Source organism: Tachypleus tridentatus, chromosome 3, assembly GCF_004210375.1.
Source record: "Tachypleus tridentatus isolate NWPU-2018 chromosome 3, ASM421037v1, whole genome shotgun sequence".
Taxonomy (NCBI): domain Eukaryota; kingdom Metazoa; phylum Arthropoda; class Merostomata; order Xiphosura; family Limulidae; genus Tachypleus; species Tachypleus tridentatus.
In genome coordinates this window covers 5,366,179-5,392,455 of record NC_134827.1, presented here as the reverse complement: position 1 = coordinate 5,392,455, position 26,277 = coordinate 5,366,179, and the positions used below count along the sequence as shown (strand labels likewise).

At 33.6% G+C, this 26,277-nt stretch overlaps 1 protein-coding gene across 10 annotated transcripts in view; it reads left to right on the top strand.

Moving 5' to 3' along the window:
• LOC143246253 (uncharacterized) overlaps positions 1–26,277 on the top strand; it is a 94,845-nt gene that overhangs the window by 55,095 nt on the left and 13,473 nt on the right. For 4 of the 10 annotated variants that reach the window (XM_076492666.1, XM_076492665.1, XM_076492661.1 and 1 more), the window contains 6 exons: positions 10,185–10,424; positions 12,885–13,124; positions 16,412–16,651; positions 17,768–18,007; positions 20,888–21,118; positions 22,826–23,059. In XM_076492666.1, coding sequence (XP_076348781.1) covers positions 10,185–10,424; positions 12,885–13,124; positions 16,412–16,651; positions 17,768–18,007; positions 20,888–21,118; positions 22,826–23,059 — 1,425 coding nt within the window. The remainder of the gene's footprint in view (positions 1–10,184; positions 10,425–12,884; positions 13,125–16,411; positions 16,652–17,767; positions 18,008–20,887; positions 21,119–22,825; positions 23,060–26,277) is intronic. The other 6 variants (XM_076492662.1, XM_076492663.1, XM_076492664.1 and 3 more) reach the window with 6 other exon arrangements.

The window sequence follows — 26,277 nt, the reverse complement described above, 5'->3', positions numbered from 1 at the left end:
TTTCTCACATTTTTGGAAGGAGCTTTTATTCTCTCTAGACTTTTGTCTGCAGTTCTTCTTGTATTTTTTTTTAGTTTCCTCTATTCTGTGTAACTAGTTGCCGAACTAATATTTTGTCTTATAGATTTTTGCTAGAGGGAACTGACATTTCAATAATGCTCGGGTTGAAGATTAATACTTGACTTCTAGATGGTAACAAGGTATTTAGCTTCGGCAACGTTAATCGATACAGTTCCATCAACAACAGAAGAGTTTTTTTCAAAGATGTAAATGTACCTTGCTTCAGGGTAATTCTCATATTCTTGTCTTTTATATCATCTGTAAGATAGTCATTCAACAAATTGATCATTTCATGTGCATCATCGAGGGAAGGTAAATTTGCAAGCTTTTTCAAATTTTTAGGATATTCGTAATCCATCTTCTTTCCTCCATACTCTTGGATTGTTTCGATATTCTGATATATTATTCCAAACCTGTTGAAGTTATCTAAGGCAGTTATCAATGCTTGATAATTTTTAAGTGTCTCATTTAGAAGGTAACATAGTATCATCAAGGCTATTTAAAAGAAAAAATTAAACAGCTGAACGAATAACTTATTGTTCACTATTCTACTCGTTCATGCTGGAAATTATCTTCAATTAAATTTTATATGCATTTCCATATTACTTCATTGTTTGATAAGGCACATGAAGTCGCACAAGGCACAGCAGTAGTGATAACAGATGTAGGTCAAGTAAATTTTCTTATCTCATGTTTGCAGAAAATGACATGTTGGGTAAAACTTCTTGGGCGTTTGCAGTAGGAGAAGCTGTTTTGATCTTTCCATTTATTAATTCATTTTCAAATTTGTTTTGTCATAAGTGTTATTTTCTATGTTATAGGTCTAGCTGATGTGATCACTGTACATGTACAGTTTCGTCAGTACAGTCTTCCTGCACTTTGGTGATTTAGTTTTTGTACTTCTTCAATTTTGTTCTTGTAATTCCTCTGAACATCCAATAATAGCTTCAAGAATCTTGTTTTCAATCATACTGATTTTTCTTATTTTTTTAAGTATTATGAATGTTTCTTGTAACTATTTTCTTAAATTCCTATCACTCAGTTTTCAAATTCCGTAAATATTTCTTTTTGATAGTAATTTTAATTTTCTGTCTTTTTCTTCTCGATCTTCTTTCCATTTTTGCATAATTTTTAGACAGTTTTCGATTTCACAAGTTTTCAAATTCGTTCCATCATTAGGTAGATTCTCTTGGAATATTTGATAATAAGAATATCAAATTTATTCCATGTAATGATAACAAAGAAATTTGTTTTTTTCAACAGCCTATGCAACAGAATAAATTCAAATGTAGATCAAATTTTAGAAACAAAGTTTCAATGGAAACTCCAAAATTGACATACGCCGAACTTACGTCCAAAATATCCTCAATAATGGATTGATAATGAAGGTTCTAAATAATACATTCTTTACCTCAGGGGTTCCCAAACGTTTTAGATATGCGTAGCTTCACATCAGAAAGAAAATCATTCAGATATCTTAATAAAAAAAATACACTAAAATAGAAACAATCGATCACTAGCACCAGATAAATTTTACTTCAAGCTTTTATAATATAAATTTATTAAAATATAAATATTTAAAGAAAAAATATACTTCCACTTACCTGTTCAAAAATTTCTGCTTGCAAAATTTATATCAGCATAAGTTAGTTATCATCATTAGATTCCATCAAGGAACATAAGGCCGCAATCGCTTGCGGATTCTTCAACAAGTATTTAAGCGAGTAGGTTGTTAGCCCACTGCACCGAGCCGTCCCTACTTTAGTAGTGTAAGACTAGAGGGAAGGCAGCTAGTCATCACCACCACCCACCGCCAACTCTTGGGCTACTCTTTTACTAACGAATAGTGGGATTGACCGTCACATTATTAACACCCCTACGGCTGGGAGGGCGAGCATGTTTGGTGCGACGCTGGCGCGAACCCGCGACCCTCTGGATTACGAGTCGCACGCCTTACGCGCTTGGCCATGCCAGGCCCTTCAACAAACCTACAGTGTACTTATTTATTTATTAGTGGCTCGGATGGGCTTGCTTTTGTTCACAAGTTAGTTCAATATTTGGAGTTATGGTTGTTACCTTTAAACGCAAATATTTAATCTCTTTCTAAATTCGGTCTTTCCAGCTGTATACAGTGAAAATGTTTGCTCACAAAAATATGTTGTTGGAAAACGGATCGAAATTTTCAAAGCTCTGTGTATTCTGGATATTCCATGGCCATTTTAATCCAAAATTGTGTAATTTCTTCTTTCTGAAATTTGTTTTTAGGGTGTAATCAGTTGAAATTTCCATATGCTGTTCTTTCTCTTTCAAGTTCTTCCTTAAGTCTGCATTCAACCCAAAGTTTTAGCTTATGTTGAAGCGCTTCCATTTTACTCTGAACATTGAAGTGCCTTATCCTGGTACGCTGCATTGCAGCATTCACATCATTTAGACAGGCAAATACATCCGAACGATAAACCACTTTCTGTATCCAGCACTTGTCTCTTAATTTGTATGCAAGTTCAAAATGGCATTCATATAGAAAGAAACTTATTTCCTCACGCAGTTCGTAAAACCGACAAAGCACATTTTCCTGATAAAGCCATTGAACTTCAGTATCAAGCAGCAAATTTTTATGCAAACTTTCAATATCCTCACAGAATAAACTGAAAATTCTCGCAACGAGTTGTTTTGATTTCATAAAATTAACTATTTTTATAACATCATCCAACACCTCTTTTAAGTCTTCTGGCATTCGTTTCATTGCAAGTGCATGACGATGAAGTGGACACTCTCAATTTCCGTTTTTTTTTTTATGCGTGCCATTGCGCCTAGAAATTTCCCAATCATAGCTGCAGTCTCATCAGTGCAAATACTTGAGTAAAGCTGCCATTGGATCACATGTTTGTCCATACATAATCGATCAGTTTAAATATTTCTTGGCCTGTTGTTTGAGCAGGCAAAGGTTTGCAAATTATCATGTCTTCTTCAAAACTAACTTCGTGAATATAGCGAACAAAAAACAAGCAACATCCCATAACCTGCGACATCTGTTGATTCATCCATTTGAAAGGAAAAAGTTGGACTCGCCTTTACTCACCTTATTAACTCCGTTAAACAATTTTCTGACATATCCTTGATTCCTTGACAAACCGAGTTGTCAGACAGAAACACAGAGTTAATGCTTTTAAGAGATTTCTCACCAGTTGTGCACTCTACCAAATCTTTTGTGCATGGTTTTATCAAATCTTCTGCAATTGAATGAACTTCATTTTCTTATGCAATACTGTAACTAACACGATATGAAGCAATAAGAGCATCTTTGTTGTCCTGATGGGCAAACGAACGAAATGTAGCTTTCCTTGCATTTCATTGCAAACACTTTCTTTTGAAATACTCGGAAGTCGGATTTTTAAATTGGGAGTGTTTGGTTTCTAGATGCCGCTTTAACTTTGCTGTATGCAAACTACTGTTACTCAACATTGTATCACATTCAACACACAACCCACTAGGTCCATCTTCATTACCTGTCCATGTAAAACCATATTCAATACACCTTTCATCATACTTTCTTTTCTTTATTGTTTCAGTACTTCTTGCATGATCCAGCGTTGAAGTACGTACACACGACGATAACGCCGATAAATTCGTATTCAGCCTAGGCCTAGAAAGAGTTTTACTCATATCAGATTTATTACTGATATTCATCCACTTATCCATTATAAGGGTGACAACTAATTATTAATTTGTCTAAAAACGTATTCTTATTATCTTTGGCACTTCACAGGTATTTTCACGGATACAAAATAGTTTCTTAATGCTAACTCGTTCAAACACTTGAGTTTTATCACCGTAAAATGACATGCTGACTGACAATCAGTGTTGCCATAACGAAGTCAAAAATAAAAATTTGTGGAAAAAAGGCTAGGCCGCTACAATAATATATTTTTCTAAAGGAAAAGGGTAACCTATTACTTGTACAGTTTTATATTTTTTACAGAAATTTTTGAGCCAAATAACAAAATATTAAGTCAGACGTGCGTCTAAATCTCGAATGAAACGAAACCAAATGAAACATGACGTCATGCGGACGTGTGACGTCATACATCTCATTTGTAGCAAGTTTGTCTAATTAAACTGCAACGAATGTAACCTAACCTAACAATTACCAATTATAGTTCTCATAAATATAATTATACTTCATATAAATATACTTTCGAGATTGAAACAATTGATCTCATTGCATCACACAATGTTTCAAACTTGAACACGTTTCAGCTATGATGTCATGTTTAATTTTGTTTCATTTCTTTCGAGATTTAGCCGCTAATCTTGATTTGGCTTTTAAAAGACAATTGGCATCATTACCCATTCATAAGAAAATTACCAGGCTATATTGCATCTGCGATGACACATGCGATCATGAGAGGATGCCATTTCTACTAGCAACCAGTGGTGCCACTGTCAAAGTTAATGAGATTGTATTAACACTTTCACCGCGAGAAGTTCCCCTAAGCTAAACAAAATTGTCTGGCGTTAGGCAGAATGAAATATTAAAAGGCTCAGGCAACTATGGCGAGCCCAAGGGCTCCGCGGAGCACAGTTTGAAGAAACCATGCTCTATCTGACGACCATGCATCTTGACAATAACAATGCATCATAGTTTTCTTTGCCAAAGGTCCATAAGAATATTATACTCAAAGGACATCCTTCTTTCCCGCATGTTTTATAACTCTTCGAATATACGAGGACGACGGTTTCTCAATCCATTTTTCAATAACGTCATTCCACAATAATTCATACACGCTGCATCCAAACACTTAACACGTTTATTTTTTAAAAGAATAACATGGATATTCGTTTCTTCCTCAAATTATCCGAGTTATGCGACAGCTGAACTGATAGTTTGTGGGAAGAAGTTGAGTATTCGTGTCAAGTTTCACCCGCATGTTCTTCAGCAGCAAGTTCGAGGGATTGTAACAATAAGAACTGAATTTTAATATCTTTAGTGTGCAGAAAACAGACATTATATCGTGTAGCTATGTGCTTAATAATAGCAATGGCTTCTGACTCCTTTTTTTAGACGAAGAGCTATCTTGATTATGCTACATGCTATTGCCTTGGGCACGTGGACAGCTTTTTCCAATGACCTTTAAGTTCGTGGATTCTCAGCCGTTAGAAAGCATGACTTACTGTAGACCATTTTGGATGGAACTTGTTCTCTAGTTTGATCACCCCGTCTTAGAATTTATAAATCCTCAATCTGAACACAACTTTATAATCAGAGAACATAGATATTTCTACATCTGAAAGGTTTGTTTAATACCATTCTAAAACGATGTATTTTCAACGACGTCACACCACCTACGAAATGCCAAGCAATGTCAAAATGCTATTCCAATACATTCTGTTCCAATGTGATTTTATAATGGCTGTAGTTGTCACGGGATATTCTGACTTGGAGCCCCCAGTGACACAATGGTATGTATGTCGACTTACATCGTTAAAAACTGAGTATCGACATCCCTGGTGGGCAGAGCACAGATAGCACATTGTGTAGATTTGTGCTTAACTTCAAGCATGCAAACAAATAGACTTGGATATTCAAAATCGTTTTAATATAATTTACCCAACCATTTCTATTTAAAATGTGTTGTGCGTTACAGCTAATACTGATATATGGCAATAAAATATCTAGTTTTTAAATTTATGTTATGTTAAAAAAACTAACATAGCACTTTTGTGTTGCTGTGTTTTGTTCAAAACGACAGACGCATAAGTAATACACTTAGAAGCTCATATTTATTACTGATATTTAGCCACTTATCCATTATAAGTGTGACAACTTATTGTTAATTTGTCTTAAAACGTATTCTTAAATCTTTGGCACTTCAAAAGTATTAATACGGACACAAAATAGTTTCTTAATGCTAGCTCGTTCAAACACTTGTCATACAATGACAGGGCTGACCGAAGATTAGTGTTGACATAAGGAAGTCAGAAACAAAGATTTGTGAGAAAAAGGCTAGGTCGCTAGAATAACATATTTTTTTTTAAAGGAAAGGATAACCTGTTATTTGAACCGTTTTGTTTTTTAACAGAATATTTTTTTTCATTTTCTTTGAGACTCAGACGCTAATCCTGATCTGGCTATTAAAAAACTGTTGGCATCACTACCCAAGAATGACCGATGTTGTATACGAAAATTACCAGACTCTCTTGCATTTCCAATGGTGTCATATCTACTAGCAACCAGTGGTGCCATTGTCGAAGTTAATTGAGATTACATTGACACCTTCGTCCCCCGCTGGTACAGCGGTAAGTTTAAGGATTTACAACGCTAAAATCAGAGGTTCGATTTCCCTGGGTGGACTCAGCAGATAGTTAGATGTGGCTTTGCTATAAGAAAAAATATACTTTCACCGTGAGAACATCCCCTAAGCTAAAAAAATCATCTGGCGTTAGGCAAAATAAAATATCAAAAGGCCCAATACGCGATAAACATGTTATATTAAAAACGTATTTTACTTTTTTGTACAAGTTACTCTGATTCAATTTTATAGTTTTAGGAAATAATATTAACATTCTAAATTTCTTCGCGGAGCCCCAGATAGCTGTGGCCGAGCCCAAGGGCTCCGCAGAGAATGGTTTTTCAACCCATGCTTTAATTCACTAACTGAATTTCTGTGATACACAGTCATTCAACTCAGAACAATGTCCGGCACTGAAATGATCCACTTATTGATTCACTAAATAATATATTAACTTTAACTCCAACCACCTCAAATGAAAACTTTAAAACATAACTTTTGTTGGTAACAAATACTATAACTCAAAAAATGAGAACTTCAAATGATTTATTTGTGGTGATTGTGAAGGAAACAGTTTTGCTCTGGTATTTTGCACGAAGCTAGTCGAGAATAATCCGCAATAGCTGCCTGTAATTTTGAAGTTATAAACTAGAGAGAAAGCAACTAATCAACACGGCCAACAATTAATTGTTGGATTATTCACGGTAGTCAGAGCAGTGAGGAATGTAATTTATTTCTATCCGCAACAGGACGCGAATCACAGAATCACAGATCAATTTCATAGTTTGACATGCTAATAACTGGGCTGCGTGCAGACCTTAAAGGGCACAGAAATAACATGAAAACCAAAGTAGAGGGCGAAGAACCTTGTAGAAGAGAAATTCATGCTCGTGTAATTCCGGTCATCAGCTTTAATTTACTATTATTATTATTTATGCATATTTATTGTACAATGATAATATAAGCATCACATGAAAACCAAATATTTTAAATACTTCATTTTCAAGTAATCCAAAAGATCTTTCTTCCTAAAAAACAACAACAGGATATAATAATTCATATGCATATTAGCTGCAGGTGCTGACAACAAGGAGATGCATATGGCACAATTACTCAGTGAGCAATTTAGGTTTACACGCTTGAAGTGGAAATACAAATATCAGACGTTTGTGAAACAATTAGTTGTGTAACCGCAGACCTGATTAACTGGAGTTGTAATGAAAATTTTTTTTGACTAATAACTGTCGCAGCTTGTGTGTTTTTCTTATAGCAAAGTCACATCAGGCTATCAGCTGTGTCCACCAAGGGGAATCAAACTCCTGACTTAAGTGTTATAATCCAAAGGCTTACCGCTGTCCCAGCGGGGTACAACTATCTCAGTACCTGAAAAAAAAAAGTGCTCATTTATGAAACAATCGCTAAGAGGCCTGAATGTTAAAATATAGATTTATTTATAAAACACCTTGCGTGGAATAATTCAGCAATTGTTTTTATTAAAACTTGGTTAGTAGTTGCTCGATGATACACAACAAGGGTAAGACATTCAGTAATAAATTAATTCATTAATAAATTATCTTGTCTCATATTATATATTTGTTTTGCTGTTAAAATTAATTAATTATTGTAATTGAAACGTTAGTTTATTGAAATAAAACGTCTCATGTTCGTTCATTTTTTATGGAAACATTACATATTTATATAAATCACAGCTTATAATTTCATTAGTATATTCTATTTACTATTGTTTAGTTCAGTGATAATAAGATAATTCTGTCTCTTTAAATGTTCGACTTATTTTATTAGACACTTAAATATTGATACAAGTTATCAAATACAAGTAGAAAACTGAAATTTTAATTTTCCGCAAAAGAAAAATACTTAATTTTTTAAGTTCATTATGTTGTTGTAAATTATTATTTACAAGCGATTTATTGAACAATAATGTTACACAAAAAATACTTCTTTAGGATTTATGTATTTCAAGATATTTTAGTGAAATTATTATTTAAGTTTTGTACAACCATGTTTCATTTAGAGGCTCACCATCTTCCTTGAGTGTATTAATAACTAATTTATCTAATTCATTCATTATACAAATTATTTTAACAACAAATTAAACTTATTCAACCAACACTAAAAACCTGTTATTTTCGTGGAAAAACACACTAAATCAGCAGCATCTAATAAAGTTAGTAACTTTTCCTTTAACACAAAATGCATGTTTTGTTTCAAGATCCGTGTGCTCTGGTGAAACAAAAAAGGGTGGGGCAAGAGATATTGTTTTGTCTTACCCCCTTCTCAGAAGAAAACTTACAAGTCTATTATTTTTCTTTACTCTATTCTTTTTCATAACACAAAAAATAGACAAAAACTAGCATAACATTATTTTTTGTTAACATTCCAGTTGTCAAAGAGTTTAAACAAAGATTGATCCCCCTTGAACCAGCATTATGCGTGCGGACATGTAACGCAAGAAACCGGGTTTCGATACCTGTAGTAGATAGTTCACAGACTGCCTATTGGATAGCTTTGTGCTTAATTACAAACAAAAAAATTAGACAAAGTCACTGTAATTGAAACCCTAATTGATAATTATCCAATGTGCTATACGGCTAATGCCACTCATGGACAAATTGTTGTTTGAAAGCAGCTAAACTTTAATAAAAACGACGTGATGTGAAATCTTACTTCCTATCATAAATAACTTGTGAAATATATCTCATACATCTGAGTGTGTGTTTACTGTTTCTGCGAAGTGACTGAGTCGTCAATTTCATTTTTTTATTACTTCCTATGCTTTATTATTTTCATATCAAGGTCGATCTTCAATATGGCTCTTAAAAGTTGAGTGCTGCATTTTTTAGTGTTTTAGATTCCATAGAGATATGTTTTTGTCAGTAACTATATTCTGGTATTTCCAGATTTTCTCAACTTCTCTTTTTTCCAATAACGAAAAATTAAATACCTTCTTTATTCTTTCTAGGTGAGTTTCTTTTATATTTCGTAAGTATGTTAGTTGTCCAAAATCTATTCTAGCTTTCTAAAACGAACAAAACATGAATTTGTACACTTGGACAGCTATATCTTTTTTAACATTATTTATATTTATTGGTTTTAATAATTCTGTAACATAAATACAGAAATTTAACAAAAGCGCACCAGTATCAAAAATTAATTCATTTTGTTCAATCTTCGTGTGATTTTTTTACTATAACAGATACGTTCGAATATTTTAAGGTTTTTCTAAATAAATAATGCTATATATATTCTCGTAACTTACTTGCTGTCATAGCATAAACAGGAAAATAAATATCGCTGTGAAACCGTGGCGAACAATCATTTCCTCACAGCGGAAACTGCCATTTCTATATGTAAAGAAAGTAATAACCAAGTGTACAGTAAATTTATACAATTTAACACGCTCCTTTTACATACTAAAATTATCCAGAAGATAAATGAAGGTATTCGAAATTATTCTCAAATCAAGGTGTAACATAGTTCGCGTGTTGTGGTACTTCCAGTATTCAATACGTTTCTTCTACATACTAATTATCATATCTTCATATCAAATGCTGGTATTCGAACATATTGGTTAATCAAGCTGTAATAGTAAGTAACATAACAGATTAAATATGTTACAACTGTTATTTAATCAGGAAATCAAAACACTGTCTAATCGCGATGTAATAGGCAAACTTAGTACTCTTTATCTCTTTTTAAAATTTTATAAATAATAAAATATAATACATTAAATTACAGTAATTGCCTTCAAAGTTATGGACGTTTAAATATATTTGTTATTGTACGTAATATCTAACCTATAATATTTTACAGTTTTGACAGGAAGAGACGCCGGTAGTCATTCAGAGGCAAGTAACGTATGTCATCTTCCAAGTGACGCTGGTCTATGCAAAGCTCATTTCACAAACTATTACTACAACTCGGAAAATAAGCGATGTGAAGAATTTATCTACGGAGGTTGTGATGGAAACGAAAACAATTTCAAAACCAAAGATGAATGTGAAGAAACTTGTGGAAGAGAAACTCATTCTCCTGTAAACTCAGCCAGTAATGGTAATCATTTTCTATTAGTTGTGTAAAAATATCAACAACGTAAAGAAAAAAAACTTAACGAGTCGTGTAGGGACAAGAGTAATAAACTACACCCAGTTATTTTTCCATAATTCACAAGATATAAAAAAGAAAGCTTCTACGAAAATCTACTGTAAAAGTCACAAAAATGAAATTTTGATTTTGCAGCGTATCGGGTAGACGCCCTTGATCTATTTTAAAAAGCAAACGTTTTGTGATATACAAAAATAATACTATGTACACAAATTTTGTTCCTGGATAAGATGTGTTATTTCTTAATTGCTTATGTTGTAAAAGTACAGAAAATGGACATTATTCCCTTCAAACTTTGTTTTTGGGAACTTGATAATGAAATTTAGAAAGTAATCTAATTTTATATAAAATCTGGCAAATTTGCACATTTTCATCTACATAAGGTCTGAATAAAACAACATATGAATCAAGATGTACATGTATTTACACTAAAGTCATACAAAAATGAGCAAAAATGTTTAGAAGTGAGTAGTTTTTCGAGATTTGCGACTGTAATGTAAATCTCTTTCACATATCAGCCCTCAAATATAGTTTCCCATCATGTTTTCATTATATGCTCCTTGGTAGCGGCGTTTAAAGTCCAATATACCTTGGTGAAAGCGCTCGCCTTGCTTCTTTGAGTATGCTCCCATGTTCTCCTTGAATTTATCAAGATGAGCGTCAAGGATATGGACTTTCAGGGACATCCTGCAGCCCATTTTGCCGTAGTTATTCACCAGAGCCTCAACCAGTTCCACATAATATTTGGCTTTGTGATTGCTCAGAAAGCCCCAAACCACTGCGACAAAGCTGCCCCAAGCATTTTTTCCCCTTCCTACTAAGCTACTTGGGGAATTTTGTGCACTCCAGTATCTTTTTTATTTGTGGTCCAACAAAGACACCAGCTTTGACCTTTGCCTCAGACAGCATAGGGAAGAAGTTTCGGAGGTATCTGTGCCTCGCCACAGAAAACTCGGTCCTTTGTAGCCAGTGCTTCCTCTTGTAGTGCGCTGCGGTGTCCCTGCTGTCCCAAAGGCAAAGATAACTGGGAAACTTGGTAAAGCCTCAGACAGCATAGGGAAGAAGTTTCGGAGGTATCTGTGCCTCGCCACAGAAAACTCGGTCCTTTGTAGCCAGTGCTTCCTCTTGTAGTGCGATGCGGTGTCCCTGCTGTCCCAAAGGCAAAGATAACTGGGAAACTTGGTAAAGCCTCCTTGGATACCCATCAGGAATGCCAGCATTTTGAAGTCTCCGATAACCTTCCAGCTATCTTATCATTCTTCAAGGTTTCTAGCAAGGTCTTGACGCTGTTATATTCCTCTTTGAGGTGCACCGAATCAGCCAGAAGAAGAGACGGATACTTATTTCCGTTATGGATCAGCACAGCTTTGAGGCTTCTGGATGAGCTATCAATGAAGTGGCGCCACTCGTTCGGGTTACAGGAAATTCCAGTTGCCTCGCACAGACAGGATACATTGTGGCAGAAGTAGAGTTTATCTTGACGAGTGAAGTTCTTCAACATTCTAGAAAGTTCCTGAAAATTCTCTATGAGTTACCCAGTACTGAATCTACCTGGAATGTTCTGGAAAATAGGTAAATTTGAAAATTTTATTACCCAGGTCACATAAGCAAAGCTTGAAGAGAAAAATAGGTCTTTTCCATTTACTTTAAGTATAAGCAATTGGGAAATAACATTTTCTGCCCAGGAACAAGAAAAAGTAAAAATTTTGTTACTTAGAGTAACCATTTAAACTATAAACCTAAAGCGTGAATGTCGCTTGAAACTGTTGATAAATAATATCATTGAATGTTTCGTGTAGTTTCTGCTGCAGTATTGCCTGTTTTAAACTCATAAATGTGCTCCTCAGACACATCCATCTTTATAAGGGTTTATTTGATTCATTATCTGAAAAAGTGGAGTTGTGTTAGTTTCTTTTATTTGTCTGAACATTTTTATACACGTCCTACTACATATTTCAGTCATTGAAACCTTCTACAAAGATAGAAATTATGATGCACTTTTTGTATTAAACTCTCTGACATTACTTGTAGGATAATTTGATAGTTCGTCTGTTGTGGAACTTAGAGTTTAACACGTTTCTTCTATATACTAATTATCATATCTTCATATTGGTACTTGCTAATGCAAGTACCAATACTTTCATAATGCTGGTACTTGAACCTATTGGCCAATCAAATTGTAATAGTAAGTAACATAACAGATTAAATATGTTACAACTGTTATTTAATCAGGAAATCAAAAACTGTCTAATCGCGATGTAATAGGCAAACTTAGTACTCTTTATCTCTTTTTAAAATTTTATAAATAATAAAATATAATACATTAAATTACAGTAATTGCCTTCAAAGTTATGGACGTTTAAATATATTTGTTATTGTACGTAATATCTGACCTATAATATTCTACAGTTTCGACAGGAAGAGACGCCGGTAGTCATTCAGAGGCAAGTAACGTATGTCATCTTCCAAGTGACACTGGTCCATGCAAAGCTCATTTGACAAACTACTATTATAGCTCGGAAAATAAACGATGTGAAGAATTTATCTTCGGAGGTTGTGGTGGAAACGAAAACAATTTCAAAACGAAAGCTGAATGTGAAAAAACTTGCGAAAGAGAAACTTATGTTTTTGTTAACCCAACCAGTAATGGTAACTATTTTGTATTATTCGTGTAAGAATGTTAAGAATTTAAATTTTAAGAAATCTGATTGAGTTGATGGTGACAAGAGTAATAAACTGTATCAGACTATTTTTCTTGTGCTTTAAACACGTCAGAAGACGTAAAAGTGGAAGCTTCTATGCAAATATATCATAAAAGTCACAAAAGTGAAATTTTGATTTTGCGACGTTTCGTGTAGACGCCCGTGATCCATGTTAAACGATAAGGATTTCGTCATAAACAGAAAACTGTTATCTGTCAGTGTTGTTACAATTGAGATTAAATATCCATTTATCCAAAATTGTTACAAACATACACAGGCTTTCATAGGGTGTCCTAATTTTTTCACATGACTGTACATGAAACAATACACTGCTGGACAAAATCTTAAGGCCAATGAACATAAAGAAAAGATATGCATTTGGCGTTTGTAGGCTCAACCACTTATTTGAGTAGAGCTTCGAAAGATGAAAACAAGAAAAGGGAAAACAAAATAAAAAACGTTTTTAGCATTTAATAGGAAAAATGTGAACACTATGAAATTAGCCTAAATAGTAACTGGTTAGAAGTTTAAGACCATACCAAAACGAAATTTTAAACATGGTAGGAAATGCCCAACAAGAGGTCCCAGTAGTGAGTTGCACGGCCGTCATTGCGAATAATTTCAAATATTCGCTTTGATATGGTCAATATAAGCGTTTGCAGAAGGCTGGCTGGAATGTTATTTCAAGTGGTGAAGATGGCTTCACGAAGATCATACACTGTTTGGAATCGACGTCCATTTCCATAGACTTCCCTTCCCATCTACCCCCAAATATTTTCAATGAGGTTCAGTTTGAATGAACACGCTGGATGGTCCAAAAGAATCACGTTATTTGCCATGAAAAATTCCTTTCTCCAGGGGGCATTGTGGATTGCAACATTGTCCTGATGAAAGATCCAGTCATTTCCACACAAGCGAGGGCCTTCAGTCAATAAGGATATTCTCTCCAACATGTCAATGTAGCCAGCCGCTGTTTGATGCCCCTGTATAACCTGAAGCTCCATTGTTCCATGGAAGAAGAAAGCACCCCAGATCATGATGGAACCTCCTCCACTGTGTCGTGTAGAAAATGTCTCCGGTGGGATATATCCTTATTGTGCCAGTAACGTTGGAAGCCATCTGGATCATCCAGGCTAAATTTTTTCTCATCAGAGAACAAAACCCTCGTCCACTTTTCTACGTCTCATGTTTGGTGGTTCTCAGCAAAGTTTAACCGAGCTGTTTCGTGGTGTGGAAGGAGGCGTGGCCTTTGAAGACGTTTACGGTTTTTAAAGCCTTTCTCTCGTAGATGCCGTCTTATTGTTCTTGAGCTGCATTCTGCGTCCATGAGGGCCTTAATCTGGTTCGACAATCGGCTGGTGTCTTGTCAGACAACCCGTCTAATCCTCCTGCTCAACGCCGGCGAAATTTTCTTAGGCCGACTACTTAAAATTCTCGTTTCATATTTCTCAGGGTCTTTTAAGAAATTTGCAAAAGCAGTTTTACTACGCCCAATCTCACCAGCGACGGCACGTTGAGAGAGACCTTGATTTTGCAGCTCGACAATTCTGCCACGTTCAAACTCTGTCAACTTTTTAGCCTTTGCTATATTTTTACCCAATGTAACACAGGAGATGTCAGTGGGAGATGTTGACAATGCTAATGCTTGAACACAGATGTCTAAATTTTGTTACGTGTTTACCGATTAACACTTCGTTTCAGTATGGTCTTAAACTTTTGACCAGCTAGTATTTAGGCTAATTTCACGGTGTTCACATTTTCCCTATTAAATGCTAAAAGTTTTTTATTTTTATTTTCCCTTTTCTTAATTTCATTTTTCGAAGCTCTACTCATATAAGTGGTTGAGTCTAACAACGCAAAATGCATATTTTCCTTTATGTTCATTGGCTTTAAGATTTTGGCCAGCAGTGTATAATAGCCGAATAGAAAATTATAATTCAGTTAAACCGAGTCTGCAATGTTTTTAATATCCTATTAAAAATAGACGAGATTATGAAATTAAAAGAGAGAACAATATTTAAATTACACGATCAAAATTGTAATGGAAGTGTTTGACAGTCCCAATCGTGTATCTCTAACACGTTCCCCTTGGACTTAATGAAATTTTTATTACGTATTTTAAACTGCTTTCCTGTTGTGAATTTTCAATAGGTAGGATTATTATAACAGGATTATTAGTATATTTATTTTTTTTATTTTAAACACATTTAGAGAGATGTGTCATATTCGTCCATTTGTGGTGTAAAAATTACTTAATATAATTGTGTAAATATTTACGTTATTCATTCATTTAAAACACTATACTTAAATTTGTTAGCTATATAGTAATGATTAATGAAATTGTTTTAATTACATTTAGTTTCGTGTTTTCCTAACTTCAGTATTATATATACATATATGAGAATTAATCTCCCCCAGTGTATTCAGAAACTAATTTTTGTGTTCTTGATAATTTAATAAACTTCACTATATGTTTAGCAACATCATAGAACATTTTCTTTTTCAAGTTACCTATTTTATTGAATACAGTACTTCTACTTTAATCACAATTATTAAGCTTGAGTTCAAATCATATCATCGTCTTGGAAAAACACAAATTATTCTGTACAATTCCTTAAACTCTCTTTAATTATTTAGTTTGAATATCGCGCTGATCTACACAATGGCTATCAAAGATATTCGTCCTTAATATTAGCTACTTTTGGGGTACACTTTTTACCAATTAATATTGAGAATAACCTTCACTTAATAACGCCCCCATGAATGAAAGGTCCTGCTTCATTGGTGGGACAGGAATTCGAACCCGCTACACTCGGATTTCGAGTCCACACCCTGACAACATGGTTATGCTGTGTCGTATATACAGAAGTGAAATCTATTCGCTTTACAAATAGTGCGCTTAATGTGGAACTTTGAGTGTTTAACACGTTTCTTCTACATACTATATATCATATTTTCGTAGTAAATGTAGGTATTCAAACATATTGGCTAATCAAGCTGTAACAATCAATTACAGAATAGATCAAATATATTATAACTTCTGTTCAACCAGAAAATCAAAGTACTTCGTCTAATTGCAATATAATAAGCAAATAAAGTACTCCAGATCTCTTCTTGAAATTGTTTATAGATTGTAAAATATAATACATCAAATTACAGTAATTGCCTTCAATGTTAAGGGCATTTAAATATATGTGTTACTTCAGGTAATATCTAATCTACAATATTCTACAGTTTTGACAGGTAGAGAAGCCGATAGTCATTTAGAGGCAAATAATTTCTGTCATCTTCCAAGTGACACTGGCCCATGTAAAGCTCATTTCACAAACTATTACTACAACTCGGAAAATAAGCGATGTGAAGAATTTATCTACGGAGGCTGTCGTGGAAACGAAAACAATTTCAAAACCAAAGCTGAATGTGAAGAAACTTGTGGAAGAGAAACTCATGCTCCTGTAAACCCAGCCAGTAGTGGTAACTATTTTCTGTTATTTGTGTAATAATATCAAGAACTTAAAAAAATCTGATTGAGTTTTATGGTGAGAAAAGTCACAAACTGTATTATTTTTTCTTGTGGTTCAATATAGACTATTCAGGTTTGGCAACATCATAAAGCATATTTACTTTTTCAGACTACCTATTTTCTTAAACACAATACTTCTTTGATTTATCTAGATTAATAAAGAACTTAATTTAATCACATTTATTGAAGTTGCGTTTTAACCATATTATTGTCTCGGAAGCGCACATTAGACAATCAACCTTCACTAAAGTTTTCTTTGAATTCCATATAATCAGTCGAACTGTTTAGTTTGAACATCTGGCAAATATACACGAGGTTTACCTGCGCTAGACGCTTCTAATTTTAGGTACTCTTGAACAACTCTTTATCTACAAATAGTGAAATTAATGCTCACATTTTAACGCCCCCATGACTGAAAGGTCGTTCTTGTTTGATGGGACGGGTGATTCGAAACCGCTACCTTCAGATTTCGACTCAAGCGCTCAAACCAACTAGTTATGCTGGACCCTTACAATTCCTCGAAAGTAATTTGTTAAAGTCTATAAAGGAATGTTATCCACTTCTATGATGGAAACGTAAAAAACTTCCATTATTTTCTAATTTATGAAATTGAAACATTTCTTGGGGACTCGAACCCGTAAATTTCATATTACAAGTCGATCGCCCTGACCACGTGGTCCTGCTGTGTCGTATACAGAAAACTGCAATTTATTCGCTTAACAAATAGTGCGCTTATTGTGGAACTTGGAGTGTTTAACACGTTTCTTCTATATACTAATTATCATATTTTCGTAGTAAATGTAGGTATTCGAACATATTGGCTAATCAAGCTGTAACAGCGAATTACAGAGTAGATCAAATATATTATAACTTCTGTTCAACCAGAAAATCAAAATACTTTGTCTAATTGCAATATACTAAGCAAATAAAGTACTCCAGATCTCTTCTTGAAATTGTTTATAGATTGTAAAATATAATACATCAAATTACAGTAATTGCCTTCAGAGTTATGGACGTTTAAATATTTTAGTCATTTTACGTAATATCTAATCTATAATATTCCACAGTTTTGACAGGTAGAGAAGTCGATAGTAATTCAGAGGCCAATAATTTCTGTCATCTTCCAAGTGACACTGGTCCATGCAAAGCTCATTTCACAAACTATTACTACAACTCGGAAAATAAGCGATGTGAAGAATTTATCTATGGAGGCTGTCGTGGAAACGAAAACAATTTCAAAACCAAAGCTGAATGTGAAGAAACTTGTGGAAGAGAAACTCATGCTCCTGTAAAACCAGCCAGTAGTGGTAACTATTTTATGTTGTTTGTGTAATAATATCAAGAACTTAAAAAAATCTGAGTTTTATGGCAACATTACAGAACATATTTTCTTTTTCCGGCTGCCTATTTTCTTAAATACAGTACATTTTTTATTTACTTAGATTAATAATGAATATATTTGAATCACAATTATTCAACTTCCAGTGAAACCATATTATTGTCTCAGAAAAATAGATTAAGCAATGAGCAATTAATAAAGTTTTCTTTAAAAATCCATACATTCTATTGTAATATTCAGTTTGTTCATGGCGCAAATCTACATGAGGGTTATCTCGCTAGAACGTTCCTAATTTTAGCTGTTTTTGGGCTGCTCTTTTTATCAATAAATAGTAAAATTAATCTTCAGACGTAATACCACCATGATTGAAAGGTCGTTCTGGTGTGGTGGGACAGGGATTCGAATTCGTTACCCTCAGATTTCGAGTCAAGCACCCAAACCAATTGGCTGTGATGGAAACTTATACTCTCTCCATAATTAATAGAGATATATAAACGTATATTACCCACTTCTCAGAAGGAAACAATCAATCGCACCCTGTTATCTTCTTTATAAAACCATAAGATTTTCCAGAATGAAAGAAAAACAACCGTAAATAAATGTTTTTTGAATCTTCTCCTAACCGAGAAAAGGTTAGAGAAAATTTCATCAAGACAGTACTTCACAATTATCCACTACACTATATGTTCAAATATATATCTTTTAAATTCAATAATTTGTTTATAAACTTCTACAAGTACCTGATAACTAAGTAACATCTCTATGTTTCTCAGACTTTATTTCTATAACAAATTAGTACAAGAACATCTATTTTCAATGAACTAGATATGTCCTCTTTTTCAAAATACAGTAAACTACATAAATTAAGTCACTAGAAACTAAAACACCAGAATGTGTTATCGTTCTTTAGTTTCTTAATACTTAGAATTTATGTAATTTATTTAAAAATCCTAAATACTGTCTATTTTATCTTTACTGACAAATCATTATTACATAAACTTATACTCATCTAATCGTAATCATTAACAATTGGAAAATATCATCTACTGTGAACATTAACAGCTAATAGAAATCTATACCCTTCTAAATTGGTCGAAACGTTAACATTGGTCGCGTAAAAGTTTTAGAACAGTATTATAATCTTTAATAACTGCGAAATTCATATAGACTATTTCCTTGCGATATTTTTTTTTACTTTTTTCACGTAATAAGAAAATTTACAAATCATTTGTACCCACATAACGCAATATGATTCGCTATGTCCCATGTTAAATTGTATTTAACAAGAACCTCGCGAACTGGTGGGGACATTTTTGTTGAAAAAAAAATACTCGTTCCTGTTTTCCTTAACGTAAACTGAAATTTTTAGACATTTTTATTGGCTAAAAAGAAGGCATTTCCCACGTAATTTTAACGTTGGGCTATGAAAAGTAGCTTGAAGTGGTAAGACAACTGAAATCCATTAGCACATCATGAGCTCAATACCCAAGCACAAGAAACATAGAAGTTTTTTTCGAATGCAATAGCGTTACAATTTTTTTCGCGATTCCATACTTTTATTTAGTTTAATTACATTACGTAATTAGGTATAAAAATCATTGAGTTTTTTTGGAAAACATCACAAATGATATAATTAAAACAACTCTGGATATTTAAAGTCATATTCATTCGAACAATTCTGTGTATTCTGACGATGTATTAGAGCTAATACCTTTAAACGAGAAACAAATGAACTTCAACAAAAATGACTATTTGAAACCTCACTACGTATCCCAAAGAAGTCGTCGAATATATTTCACGTAGAACAAGAATATATTTAGACATACAAATAGTTGTGTATGTATGTGTGAGATTAACTTTTGTGCAATGGAATTATCAATTACATGTTTCCTTCTTAAGTTTAGTATGAATATGGCCTTTCCAAACTAACCACTACGTTTTTAAATGATTTAGTTTCTATAAAGATATCTTTCAATGTCACCACATCATCTAGCATCTCAGTTGTCACCTGTTTCATAGACAGTGCTAAGTATTTTCTCCACATTAACAAATATTCTTCATATCGTTAAATAGATAAACTTATGTTTCATTCTCTATAAAAAATTATGTTTAATAAATGTTAATTGCCTAAACATATTCTAAAGTGCTCATAGAGGATAGAAAGCGTGTAGTTTCTGAAGTCAATAAAATTTCCTTATTTTAAAATTCTTATAGAATGTAAATCTAGTTTATTGTTGATATTTTATTCAGTAAAATATAAGTTGTTTCTTTTAATTCAAAATGCGTAAGGTTTATTGGTTTTTCAGAGCGCAATTTTGTTCAAACTCCACGCGATATTTTGTTATGGCTATTATGGTCTTAAATTCTTAAGGTTTTTAAATAATGTGTTGTTGTTTTTTTGTAGTTCTAGCGTAAATATCAAATTGATTGGCTGTAAAGTCATGGTGAATAAACATTTTATCATATCAGAAACTGTCATTTTTATAAATGGAGAAACGAAAACTATTCGCCTAACAAGAAGTACACCTACAGAGAACGAATGTCGAAAGTTCTATCCTTCACATACTGATTAAAACAGTCAAATTAAATGCAGGTATTTGAACAAATAGCGAAACCAAGCTGTACTAGCGAATAACAGAATAGATTACCCATAACTTCGCTTTAACCATTTTAATCAAACACGTTGTCTAATCACGGCGTAAAAAACAAACCAAACACTACGTATATTTTCTAACATTTTATAAACGGCAAAGAATTATACACTAAATTACAGTAATAACCTTGACAATTATGGACGTTTAACGACATTGGCTATTTTAAGTAGTATCTAATCTATAACAATCTACAGTTTTTACAGGCAGAGAAGCTGATACTCCTTCAGAAGCAAATAACTTCTGTCACCTTCCAAGTGACACGGGTCCATGTAGAGCTTATTCCAGAAACTACTACTACAACTCGGAAAATGAACGATGTGAAGTATTTGTCTACGGTGGCTGTGAAGGGAACAAAAATAATTTCAAAACTAAAGAAGAATGTGAAGAAACATGTGGAAAAATAACTCATACTTCGATGCGCAATGGTAATTTGTTTTCCTGTTATTTATATTAGGGAGTAATACAGGCTAAATTTGAGAAGTGCTGCCTCTTGTAGACAGAACTTTTAGGTGTGAAAATTCGAAAACAACCAGATAAACAGAACACAAAATCGAACACAAGAAATTAAATACTTACTTAGATTTTCTTTCTTTATCACGTCTTTTAGTGCTTTGTCTAACACTGAACCCCGTGTGAATAGATGCACTTAAATATAACACAATATTTTAAATCCTATATTAAGTGTTTCGGTCCCTTTGAACGTCTCTGTAACCCTCTAGCTATAATTCTCGGTAAGTTTCCTTCACACACAAAACTGGCACCTCTTTAGGATAATAGTTTATTTTGGCTTCTTTTCACACGTTTGTCACACTCATTGGTATTGTTTTTATCAGATTTTTTTATAGGACGAGGTCCAGCATAGTCAGATTTTAAAGGCGATCCACTCGTAACCTGAGTGTCGTTGATTCGAATTCCCGTCACACCAAACATGCTCGCCCTTACAGCTATGAGGACTTTACAATGTAATGATCAATTGCAATATTCATTGCTAAAAGAATAACCCAGAAGTTGGCAGTGGGTGGCGACGATTAGCTGCCTTCCTTCTAGTGTAACACTTCCAAATAAGAGACGGATAGCACAAAGATTCTCTAGGGCCTTGAACGGGGATCAGTAATAACTCTTAAAATTCATATCAATTATATTTCGTAACTTTATGTAGCTGTTTTAATATTTGTACTCAAAATACTCAAAGAAATTAACTAATCTGAATCTTAACACCTCTCTTTCTACCATAAGAACCACTATCAATCCATTATTCTCGCTGATGTCCTGCATGACAGTCCAAAAATCTTCTCCTGTATTAGACAAAAATACCTAAAGAGACAATGTACAATACGTAGTATATCGTCTAGTCATATAAAAATAAGAAGAAAAAATAGGCTAAATAATGTTTTACATTGAAATTAGGGTTGTTTTAAATGATTTTTAAATTTGTAATGCTCAATCGATGATATATCACAGTTTTGAAAAGTATAAAATACGATACTCGTTTAGTATATTACAGTTTTGAAAAGTATAAAATACGATACTCGTTTAGTATATTACAGTTTTGAAAAGTATAAAATACGATACTCGTTTAGCCAAAAATGTTATCTTCAATCCTGTGATGTAACGTGTTCTTCTATTGATAGGCAAGTTATTTTGAATTATTTGGTAATTAAAATTCCAAGACCAATCCACATAAAGACAACAAAGTAATATTTCTTGAGTAACGTTTGCTACAAACTACGTTCACTAGTAGGCTTAACCTCACAAATAATGTTTCAAAAGAAAGTTTGAAACTATTTTTAAGCTTACAATTTCCCAACTAATCGATCGATAACAAGTACGCTAACACGTTGTTTATCTGATTCACTGGATTTCGGAACCGAATAACTCATTGATTCACACTAAACTGATCCACTTAATAACTCAGTCATTTTTTTATTCGTTACTCATTTTCTGCTCACTACAAAAAAATTCGAGTTTCAGCTTTCATGAAATTTCTAGATGACGTCAGCGCCTGTATGCTACAGGGGTTTATTTTAATATTCGTAATATTTTATGAATCTAATAATACACTAAATTAAACTAATAGCCTTTAAAGATATGTTATTTTTTTCATAATATCTTATCTATAACATATTCTACAGTTTTGACAGGTAGAGAAGTCGATAGTAATTCAGAGGCCAATAATTTCTGTCATCTTCCAAGTGACACTGGCCCATGTAAAGCTCATTTCACAAACTATTACTACAACTCGGAAAATAAGCGATGTGAAGAATTTATCTATAGAGGCTGTGGTGGAAATGAAAACAATTTCAAAACTAAAGTTGAATGTGAAGAAACTTGTGGAAGAGAAACTCATGCTCCTGTAAACCCAGCCAGTAAATATTTTTTGTTATTTGTGTGAGAATATAAACTAAGTCAGTAAAAGAAATCTGATTGAGTTTTATGATGACGACAGTATTAGACTATATTAAAATACTTTTCTCGTGTCTTCCACACGTTACAAGACGTATAAAAGGAAGCTTCTCTGACAATGTGTTATAAAACTCACATACGTGAAATTTTGGATTTGCGAGTTTTCGGGTAGACGCCCTTGTTCTATTTTAAAGGGCAAATGTTTTGTGATATGCAAAATTAATCATTTAAACTGTTAACCTACAGCGTGAAAGTCGCTTGAAACTGTTGATAAATAATATTAAAATGTGTTCGAATATACACGAAACAATCTAATAAACTGAATAGAAAATTAAATTACATTTAAACTGAGCCTACTATGTTTATAATACACAATTAAATAATAAACGAGCTTATGAAATTAAGAGCAGGAACAATGTTTAATTCACACAATCAAAACTCTCATAGAAGCTTATGACTGACCAATCATGTAACTTTTATATGTTCGTCATTAAACCAGTGATGTTTCTGCAATGTAATTCAAACTTTATTTCTCTACTAAACGTTCAATGTTGCTATATTTAAATACATTCAAAGCGAGGTCTCATGTTTGTTGATTTATGTTGGAAAAATTTCTTATTAATACTAACTGTGTAAACATTTACGTTATACATTCATTAGTACGATATTATTAAGTTTAGTTACTTTACAAATAACTGATGGCATTTTAAAACACATTAAATATTTCTGTGTAGTCGGCCATTTGTAACAATAACAGCATATTCTTTAATATATTTATTCAAATTCTGATGTTTGACTAGTTATTTTCATTTTCTTGGTAAACTTTTTCTAAATTTATTCGTACATTTGTTTATATTACTGTAAATCGTTTTAATGTTTGACATTTTGTTGGTAACCACTTAACCTTTAAAGAATCTTATATTACAAACCCTGTATTTACAAACTTTATCAAATCCTCATACATACTGAGGGGCATTAAAAACGCAACAATGTACATACAGTTAAACAGTTTTAATACGCTAAGTTAAACATAAGTTTTGAATGTACATATCATGAAATCATCATGTGTTTGAACAACACAATAAACAAATTTGATCAGGAACTGCACACAAACAGTTTGATCAGGATTTCAACGTCCAGAATACTAACAACGGGTATGTTCTCCATTCGCCGCCAGAAGAGCCTGGATCCTGCGTGGCATAGATGTCAATCTGCCTCCGGAGGATGGTGTTCCACTCAGCCAGAAGTGTTACACGTTGTTCAGCGAGAGAGCTGGGCACAGGATCCCGATGACGGATGCTCTGATCCATAATGTCCCAGAGATGCTCAATGGGATTCATATCAGGCGAATATGGAAGACAGTCTAGAACATTCACATTGTTCTCATTCAAACAATTAGTACACACCCTTGTCGTGCACGAAAGTTCACCCCAAAGTGTGCCGCGATCCTGGGTGGTATCATCCCTGTCATCAGCATCCCGACCGCCTGATCTCTGCTTTCTTGCGTTAGCCGTGACATCTTTCTTTGTGGTGAAATTAAACTTTTAAAACCCGGCATTTTATAGGCTGAAGGAATAGTGTGTACTGCATACAAAAGTTTTTCCATACTCTCACATTATGTACAACAGCATGGGATGGGTAAGTTTTGACTGGTTTAAACACTGACACGTGATCACGTTGATTAAAATGATCTGAACTGCTGAATTGTTTTCAGAGAATACTCATGATTAAAACCCAGGCATGTTTGCACTGTTATTGCCCAACCTGTATGAAACAACTCATTTTATTACTTGTTGGGTTTTTAATACCGTTCAGTATCTGTGGCACCTGCGACATTTCACTCGGATATTTTGCGTTACTTCAATTTAGGACAACTACCTCTTTCATATAATTATTAAACCGATTTGTCTTCGCTGCAGTTCAATAAATGTAAATAGTGTTTCATTGTTCTCATTAGTTATAGGTTCCTTTCATAGTTTACCACGTTGTTTTCTTACTACAATATATATATATACACACACACACACACTCACAGACATGAGAATTAATCTCCACATTGTGTTTAAAAAGTAATTTCTTATTTATTCCTGGGTATATTAATGACCTTTATTATTAAAGTTAAGCATCATCATAGAATTTGTTTACTATTGCAGGCTAATTTGTTTGTTTATTTGGTTTTGAACTTCGCGCAAAGCTACACGAGGTTTATCTGTCCTAGCCGTACCTAATTTAGCAGCGTAAGATTAGATGAAAAGCAGGAAGTCATCACTACCTAACGCCAACTCCTGGGTTATTATTTTACCAACGAATAGTGGGAAAGACCGTCAGATTAACACGCCTCCACAACTGAAAAGGCAAACGTGTTTCGTGTGACGGAGATTCGAACTCTCGACTTTGAGAGTCGTGCGCCCTGACCACCTCACCTTGCTGAGCCACATAATGAGGAAAGATATCTCTTGTCTTAAAAATAGTCCATCTGTTGTGGAACTTTTAGTGTTTAACAAGTTTTCACCACATACTGATTATCACATAGTCATATAAAATACAGGTATTCGAAAATATTGTCTAATCAAGCTGTAATAGCCGGTAACAGAACAGATTAAATCATCATACCATAATGGAAGTCTGGTTTATTATTTTTTATTACGCGATATGCAACCCCCAACTTCGCGAAATTATTATCCTGTGTACGTATAGATTTGCAATAATGGTGACAGTTTTCCCATTTCGCCTCCGTTTCTAGCCACGGATAACTTTATTTTTTTCCATTTTCAGGTTACGTAAACGACGTCGTGAAACATCACACGCGTACTTAAGGCACTGGCGCCATCTATAAAAATATAATAGTGTTGTTTGTTGCATGTCCATGTAAATACTTCGCATGGTGGGGATAGATCTTCAACAAAATTGGTATGGAGGTTCGTTAGTTCCATGGAGAAATACACGCATATTTTTAATATTGCAGTTTTTATGAGTGTTTTTGCTGTTTTTTTACCACTACTTTGTCCCTGTTAATGGATCTTCACCAAATTTGGCATGAAGGTCAGTTGTGTCCATGAGGAGGTACTTGCAAATTTACTGTTTTATATTTTGTGTTTTGTTGTTTTTAGAGCGTTTAGGGTTATTTAAATACATATAAAGGAAACAACGTTTTATGGCCTACGATAACATATAATTAATC